This window comes from Chrysochloris asiatica, unplaced genomic scaffold, assembly GCF_000296735.1.
Source record: "Chrysochloris asiatica unplaced genomic scaffold, ChrAsi1.0 scaffold00085, whole genome shotgun sequence".
Lineage (NCBI taxonomy): Eukaryota > Metazoa > Chordata > Mammalia > Afrosoricida > Chrysochloridae > Chrysochloris > Chrysochloris asiatica.
In genome coordinates, this window is record NW_006408603.1 from 9244145 (window position 1) to 9253473 (window position 9329).

Sequence of the window (9329 nt, forward strand, 5' to 3'; positions counted from 1 at the left end):
AGCCAGGAGGCAGGCTTGCAGAATGTGCCCTTTGGTTGTTTAAATGATTATATATTCCGGAGTATTTTTGTGTACACACTGCCTCCCATCCCAAAACACACACACACACACACACACACACGCACGCACGCACACACCAGAGGGAATGGAAGCAAATACTATAGAATGATGATGCACGGAGGAGATTGTAATCATTGCAATGAAATGATGGTGTAAAGCCGATGTTCTCCCATGTAAAGTATCACTCAGTTCACAATAAAAACTTGAAAAAAAACCTTATAGAAACTACAAGATTATACATATAATGTTTACTGTGAATACCTCTGCATGGATGATTATAAGTGATTTATATTTTCTTTTTTATACCTTATTATAACATGGCACTGTAGGATAAGCACTGGACTGCAAGTTCCTTCTGAACAGCAAGGTTGGTGGTTCAAACCTACGAGTCGTTCCTCAGAAACCCTATCTAGGGTCTTTATGAGTTGGAACCAACTCCATGTCCCTTAACAACAACTGTCTGTGTTTTCTGTTGCAGTTAGTAGTTGCCATTGAGTCAATTCCAACCTATGGCAACCCCAGGTATGCTAAATAGAACTGCTTCATATATTTGTTTTAAAATTTTTTATTGTAATACACATAAAACAAAACATACAACATTTCATCAATGTCTACATGCTCACTTCAGTAGTACTGACCACATTCTTCAAATTGTGTGCCCATTATCATTATTTTTTTCAAAACTTTCCAACCACCTGTAACATACCTACAAGGCACTCCAAACCAAGTCATCCTCTTTCCCCCTTCCCTCATGCAGTTAATAACAACAAACCATGTTTTAGACACAGCCTACCAGCTTTCTCTTTCTTGTTTCTCCACTCCTGGTATAGCTCTATTATTATTACTATTGGCTATTAAATTAAAAGGTGACATAAAGGCATTTACTTCTTACTTTTACCCATTGTCATTTAGAGTGAGTTAGACTAGAAGCAAAAAGAATCCAGCTAAAAACTATTCAGCTATACTGTGAAGACTGCCTAGACAAATTTAAATTATGTTGATTGGGTTACAATTATGTGTGTCACTGTGGGCTGTGATCTCATTTTAAATTATCCTAAGAATACTTTGCTATAGCTTTATATTTAGTTCTGTTGGAGAAAAAACAATTACATTATTCCCATATTCCCATCTGGTGCAGTGAAGAAAAGTCAGCTTCATGGCTTACTTTGTGTAAGAGAAAATTAGAATTTCCAAGTTATTTGTAATTCAGTTTAAGTAGTCACATTCTCTCTCTCAGATTTTGTTCTAGGGATATATGGCACCTTCTGATGATGAACTTAGTTACTCTAAACAGTAATAAAGTTCTGAATTATTTAAGGAAGTCAAAGACTAACGGAGAATAGATGTCATTCTTAGTGAACTTCTCTTTTTTTCTTCCTTGTAGCATGTGTTTGATGATCTCAGTGGCTCAGTATCCTTGTCGTGGTTTGGAGATAACACTGGGGTAAGTAATATTTTGAGTCTTTTATCCAGCCTGGCAAGTAGAAGATGTAGATTTGGGGGATTTAAGCAATGGAAGTTGTTATAATATAAAACCCTCTCCAAGGTCAGTTGCAGAGAATGCATGTTTTGCAGGACAGATTTTTTTAGAAACTGTAGTTAGTTGTTGCTTTAGAACTGGGGACATCTTGAAACCATGTTCTTTAAGAATAAGAAGGTAGCTACTGTTTTAGAACTTGGTGGCTGCTTGGCTTCAAGATGAACAAGAGGAAGAGAGTGCTATGTGCTGAGAAGGGAGCCTCACAGGACTTTGGAAAACCCCTGGGTAGAAGTGGAAAATGCGCATTACACATCTTGGCATTTTTCTAACAAACTGTATTGTTCCTATGTCCTTTTCCTTCCCTTAGTGTAACAAGAAGGCTGAAGGCCGTGGCTCCCATGGGCTCATTGTTGTTCTGCTCCATTAGTTGTCATCACTGCCAGCATTGGGGGAGTGGGAAGAAAGTCATTTAGCTCCTTATTCCTCCTGTCCTGTAAGCAGGCTCTCATTAAGAAGGTTCATTGAGTATTGGTCTCAGGTCTTGAACAGAGCTTGATGTTCCCTGGCTCCATTATTATTCTACTTGAACAAGGACAGGGACCACATCTTATGCTTCCTTGTATTTCAGGATTGCAGATATCATAGCATTGAGACTCAGTGGCAGCAATATCAGTAGCCGAAAAAAAAATTGGTGATGGAAGGCAAGTTGTAAATTTCTGTCTTAATTTTTAAAATCCTGGTGGACTTTCTCTAAGACTCAGTTTCCTCTAAAATTTGAGTTGTACCGTAATTTCCATGTTTTACCCGTTTATCTAAGATAGTTGGTTTCTATAGGATGTAGAATGTTTTCCTCATGTATATTTTCCTCTAGAAACAAGAGTTATTTTAAAAATGAATTTCATGGAGAACTGAAAGGGAGAAAAAGAAAAGGACAAATATAGGTGGCATATCAAGTAGTTATGCAACCGCTATCTGAGCACTCACACCAGTCTAGCTTCTGTAAGCAGAAAAGAGAGATGGAGTTTACCTGAGACTATTTTACAAGAATATAGATACAGAGTAGTCCAACTCTTCCTTTAAAACAGTATGTAGATGAGCAGTTTGCCTCACTGCTTCAAGTGTAGGCAGTGAGCGAGGCTAATAAAATGTGTTGAGAACATCTTGTCAGTCTTATGAACTCGGCCCTTCTTGACTTTTGGATGTATTAAAAAAAAGAGGCTACTGCAAAACAAGGCTATCAACAGTCTTTCGGACGTTGTTTTAATTCCATCACATCCCAGCATATAATTGGACTAACTTTCTACTGATTATATCCTTTTGTCTCTCCCCAGGTCATTCTAGTCTTGACTACCTTCCATGTACCACTGGTAATTATGACTTTTGGACAGTCCAAGCTGTATCGAAGGTGAGATGCATAATCCATGGCAGGGGCCTTTGACCACGTAGCATTTTGTGAATATAGGCTCCCCCTTTTCTAGACTTGATGGAGTCTTAACAGTTGATTTAAAAGGTTTGCTAAGCATATGGAAAATTTTCCTAGATTGTCACACTTAGCAACTTTTGAATATGTGCTTAAATAACAACTTGAAGATGCATAGAAAAAGGTTAAGAACCTACTCCCACAGAGGCTAGATTGGCCTGACTGAGGGACAGAAGAATAAAGGAAGATGAAGCAAGTATCTGTCTGTAGAGTGTGTTCATTTAAATATTATTTGTAGGAAGATAGGAAGGTAGCAGGACTCCTGGTGTGGCTCTGTGGGCTAATGCGCTGGACTGCAAAGTTGGTGTGAACTACAAGGTTGGTGGTTCAAGCTCACCAGCCACTCTTTGGAAACCCCATACAGGGTTAGAGCCAACTCGACAGCACTTAACAATAAGAAGTATGAAGGTTAACCTGCTTTCTATTTATTATGAACACAGATTTTTTTTTTTTAATATCCCTGAAATGAAATCTTTACTGTACTTTCCAGAAGAACATTAATATTTTGAGCCCCAAACAGATTGTTTCTCGATCAGGAGGAGGTTCTCAGATTAGATCTACCAGAGTGCCTTACAGCGTTCACAGTGAAAATGATGGTGGTAACATATGTTCTGGAGTCATAACCTATAATGTGGCATTCACAAAGCTTTAAAATTGTCTTCTCAAAGATACAATTTGGTTAGATAGTAGGGTCCTTGTCTTAGCTATTAGGAGTCAAGACCACCTAACTCCCTGAAATTATTGATTGTCTTTTCAACCATTTGTGTCTATCCCATTTATTCCTCAAGGGACTTAAGAAAATAGGACAGCCCAGTAGAAGGCATAGAAACTTCCTCAGGACCAGATCTCCCAGGCATCTTGGTACTTTCTAAGGATTCTGTATTTGACTGTTGATCTTGGTGTAGCTGGAGCCATGTTGAACCTCTGAGATGAGCCAGCCCAGCATCTTCCACCTAACAGATATGATCCATGACTGCCGCTTCTGAGCCTGGAGCATCACTGTTTGCCCCTTTAACACAGCAGTGTTGGCTCAAAACTAGACAGCATATCCCATTAGGCCAGGAGGGGATTGCCATCTGAATGGAAGCTTCTTGAGGGCAAGGTTCCTGACTTGCTAATTTGGGTATCTTCAACATGTAGTCAAATACTGATACATGGCAGGCGGGTTGTTGTCGTTGTTGTTATGTGCCGTGGAGTTGTTTCTGACTCATAGTGACCATATACAGGGTTTCCGAGGCTGTAAATCTTTATGGGAGCAGAAAGCCCTATCTTTCTCCTGTGGAACAGCTGGCAGGCAGGTATGCAGTAAATATTTATTGACTGAATGGATAGATGAATGTGAATGCCTTGGTTTCTCGATAATTTTTTTAAACTGATAATTTTTTGTTTGCTGTGGTAAACGAATTGTAGAATCCTAATGCTAGAAAGGAATCCTAGTGCGGCATTGTGGAATAATGCACTGGACTACAAGATCAATTTGAACCACAAGGTCAGCGATTCAAGCTTACCAGCTGTTCAGTGGAAACCCTATACAGGATATAGGTGGAACAGACTCAATGGCACTTAACAATAACAGCAACAACAAAGGGCCATAGAGATTTTCAATTAAAATAATGGCTGAACAATTTCAGACATGAGAAGAAATTATCCTATTTGGGGAGAGAAAAAAAGTTAATGGAAAAAAAAACAGTATTTCTGTAGCTGTTTCCAGTGTTTAAGAATCCTTGTTGTTGTTGTTGTTGTTGAGTGCTGTCAAGTCGATTCTGACCCATAGCGACCCTGTATAGGGTTTCCAAGGAGCAGCTGGTGAGCTTGAACCACCAACCTTTGCAGTTTAAATGACTTTGCAGTCAGATGCATTAGCCCACAATGCCACACCAGGACTCCATATTGCCCTGAAATCCTTCTTTATACTATAGTAGTTTTTCTTACCAATTTATCTTTCATTATAAAAACAGTTGTTGTTCAAGCAAGTTTCTGGCCCAGGAGACATCAAGGCAAGTGGTCGGGTCCCCTCAGGGCAAATCCCCTTCCAAGAATAAGACTCAATGGAAATACACGCTCTGATTGGTGACCATGTTCGTCACCGATAAGGGGAAGTAAAGGAAGAACAGCATTGAAGCTGTGAGCTAAGCCCTACAACGTTCAATAGACTCTTGTAAACCCGGGTGAAGACCTGGTCAGCCAGCAGTGTGGCAAGACCTGGAGACTCTTGGGCCCACAGTCAGTGACAGAGCCACAGAGGACTAGTGGAGAGTGAAGCATCTAACTGATAAGAAGAGAGGGCATATGCATAAGAACACCCACACTTGCAGATAATACCCACTTGACCTGGCTTCAATGACTGGATGATCAGAGCTTAATTAGAAGAAGAAAGAAGAGGAAAAAAAGAGTAATCTGATACAATTTGATGAACTTGATCTACACCTATGGATGCAGTAGCTCCAAAGAGGGAACAAATCTTTACTGTGAGGATCATTCCCACCCCCTCCATGCACAGAGTAGACAGGGATGAGCAACTTGGACACTGGCTACCCAAAATGGGGGGGAGGTGCTACAAAGGCAAGAAATGACTGGCTTACAAGCTTTCTAGATCCAGAGGGTGCAGAGGAAGGTAGAATTTCCACTGAGTAGTATCCAGTCTGTCATGGCGGGACTGATGAAAGGAGAGTAGGATAGGTCTCCTGTGGTACAATAGTGAATAATTGCGTTCAGGACTGACTGTGAGGGTTGGAAATGTAAAGGTAGACATTTTGTAGCAAAAGAAGGGGAATGATTGACTTTGCAGTCTAGGCAGTGGAGGTCCCTGGGACCATCAAGGGAGAAGAGCAGAGTGCAGGACCGTACCCAGAAAAGCAGTGACGCCAGAGATGGAGACAGAGACGATGACATGGGGAGATGGAATGGCTGGGGACTCTAGACCCAGAGAGGGAGAGGGGCTGTGTGCTGATGACCCGGGGACAGGCTTGCAGGGTATACCCTTTGGTTGGTTGTTGATGATGCATGGAGGGGATTGTAACAATAGCAATGAAATGATATAGGATGAAGGAAAGCTAATGTTCTCCCATGTAAACTATCACATAATTCACAATAAAACATTAAAAAAAAACCCCAAAACCAGTTGTTGTATTGAGTCCATTTTGATGTATAGTGACCCCATCTGATAGAGTAGAACTATCCCATAGGATTTTCTAGACTGAAATGTTCCTTTTTTTTTTCTGGAGTCCTGGTGTTGCACTGTGGGCTAATGCACTGAAATGCAATGCTGATTTGAATCACAAGGTTGTCAATTCAAGCTCACCAACTGCTTGGAAACCCTGTACAGGGTCACTATAGGAGTCTTGGTGTGGCACTGTGAGTTAATGCACTGGACTGCAAAGTCGGTTTGAACCACATGGTTGGTAGTTCAAGCTCACCAGCTGCTCCTTGGAAACCCTATAAAGGGTCACTATGGGTCGGAACCAACTCGAACTCAATGGTACTTAACAACAGTAACAATGTTTATAGGAGCAGGTTGATAGATCTGTCTCCCACATAGTGACTGGGTGGGTTTGAACTACCAACCTTTCAGTTAACATCTAAGGGCTTAACTGTTGCCCCACTAGGGCTCCTTATAAAAGCATCATGCCATATTATAAAATGTTTAGAAATCATCCTAAAGCCAACCCTAATTTATGTAGTTTCTTATCAAGATTTTTTTTCCATTAAAGTTATATCACATGGCTGTATAGTCCTACAAAGCAACATGAAGCAGCATAAAGCTATCAGGTTTTGCTGGCAAACAAGTCTGGGATTGAGTCTCACTCAGCACTGCTACTTGTAAGCAGGATGGCCTTGGGTAAATTATTTAGGCTCCCTGGGTCTTTATATCAAAGGGATGATAATAATGCCTCCCGCAGAGCTGCTGCGAGGCGTGTTTTGCAGCACTTGGCACAGAGGCAGAGCTTGGTGCTGTTAGCTGCTGCCATGTGAACAGCCGGAGAGCCAGCATGTATTGGAACCATTGTACCAAGTGTTAAAATGAATGGCAAAGCTCCCATGTCAATTGGTAAAAAGGGATTGTTGTTGTTATGTGCCATTGAATCAGTTCTGACTCATAGCAACCCTGTATAAGTTTCTGAGGAACTGCTGGTGAGTTTGAATTGCCAACTCTGTGGTAAAGTGCTTATCCTATGGCGCTTGCTCCCAGATGTATCCCTCAATCCTCCGCAACATGCCAAGTGTTTCTAACGCCATGCTTTATGGCCTGCATCTATTCTGAGTGGTTATTGCTCATACCATGGCAGTTTTTCATATCCCCCTTTGCTAGATGGGCAGAATTTACTTATCATTTTTGTTAGATGGGTACAATTTAGATTTAGTTAGATTATAGTTAGTTTTTTCTCCTATCACTAATACTGCTCACCTCAATGTAAAGAAAACAAAAACCTTCACAAGTGGAACAATAAATGACACCATGATAAATGGAGAAAAGACTGAAGTTGTCAAAGACTTCATTTTGTTTAGCTGCACTTTCAACACTCATGGAAACAGCAGTCAAGAAATCAAATGATGTATTAGGCAAATCTGCTGTACAAGACCTCTTTAAAATGTTCAAGAGCAAAGATACAAGAGGACTAAGGTGTACCTGACTCAAACCAGGGTATTTTCAGTAGCCTCATAGCATGTGAAAGTTGGACAGTGAATAAGGAAGACTATTGGTGAATTCATACATTTCAATTATGGTGTTGGAGGAAAATATTAGAAGTACCATGTACTGCTAGAAGAACAAACACTCTGTATTTTAAGTATAGCCAGAATGCTCTTTAGAAGCCAGGATGGCAAGACTTTGTCTCTCATACTTCAGACATTATCAGGGTGGACCAGTCTCTGGCGAAGGACATCATGCTATGTAAAGTGGAAGGTGCTTTTAAGGAATTGACAGAAAGATCCAAGAAACCAAGGGAAATGCAGAAAAAAGTTTAGAGGAATTCAGGAAAACACTCCTAGAACAAACAGACAAAATAAGCAAACTTTGAAACAATACAAAATTTGCAATTAGAAATCCAGAAGACTGATTCTAAGATTTCAGAAATGGACTATACATTGAAAAGGCAAAGAAAGGAGTAGACTCAAAGGAATGTAAGTCCAAATTAGTGAGCTTGAAGATAAATCTCTCAATACTAGTATGCTAGAATAGCAATGAGAAAAAAGGCTGAAAAATCCAAAGACAGACTAAGAGTTATGTGAGACACCATGAAGAGGAACAACTTACAGATGATCAGAATTCCTGAACAGGAAGAAATAATAAAAAGCACAGAAAAAAATGTCAAAGAGTTATTGGAAAAAATACTTCCCTAGCATCATGAAAGACAAGAAGAGAAGCATGCAAGAATCTGAACAAATCCCAAACAGGATAGATTCCAGAAGAAAATCATCAAGACATATCATAATCAAACTTTCCAAAATAAAAGACAAGGAAAGAAAGAAAGCTAGGGGAAAAATGAAAAGTGGCCTATAAAGGAGAACCAATAAGACTAAACTCTGATTTCTCAATAGAAGCCGTGCAGATATACAGGCAATGACATATACAAAACTCTGAAAGACAAAAATTGTCAACTAAGAATCATACCCAGCAAATCTGTCCCTCAAATGCAACAGTGAAATTGGGATGTTGCTTGATCACTAGAGGTTAAAGGAATTTGTGATGACCAGACCAACTTTGCAAAAAAACTGCTGAAGGGTGTTCTTTGGATATAGAACCAACAACAGCAGACAACAACCTGAGATAACCATACTGGAGAACACCATCCAGTATTCTATCCAGATATAGAAGTGTTTAAAGTAAAACAAACCTACAAGACTGAAAATGCAGAAAAACCAGAAATATCAAAAGGAGGGAAGAGTGTAGATATAGAACTTTCAAATGGTAAGGAAGTCAAGTAGATTTCCAGATAAAGCAGACTATTTATAGGGAACAATTTTACTAAATTATAGGGTGTCTTAGGCCAGATTTTCTAGAGCAGGGAAACATATCTATATATCTCTATATATGTTTATATAAACATATGTAGAGATATGTAGATAGATATGTTATAGATCTGTATATAGATCTACAGATAATAGATACATACACACACACATATTTATGTATCTATAGCTATCTATGTGGAGTCCTGGTGTGGCACTGTGGGTTAATGCGCCAGACTGCAAAGTCATTTGAACTGCAAGGTTGGAGGTTCAAGCTCACCAGCTGCTCCTCAGAAACCCTGTACAGGGTTGCTGTGAGTCAAAACCGACTCTTTGGCACTTAACAACATAGCTATACAT

General features: G+C 39.8%; 1 protein-coding gene across 2 annotated transcripts in view; it reads left to right on the forward strand.

The window, feature by feature from the left end:
* SORT1 (sortilin 1) overlaps window positions 1-9329 on the forward strand; it is a 111124-nt gene that overhangs the window by 40111 nt on the left and 61684 nt on the right. Inside the window, exons 2-3 of one of the 2 annotated variants that reach the window (XM_006865962.1) lie at window positions 1445-1504; window positions 2872-2945. In XM_006865962.1, coding sequence (XP_006866024.1) covers window positions 1445-1504; window positions 2872-2945 — 134 coding nt within the window. Of the gene's footprint in view, window positions 1-1444; window positions 1505-2871; window positions 2946-9329 lie in introns of those variants that run through there. The other variant, XM_006865963.1, reaches the window with a different exon arrangement.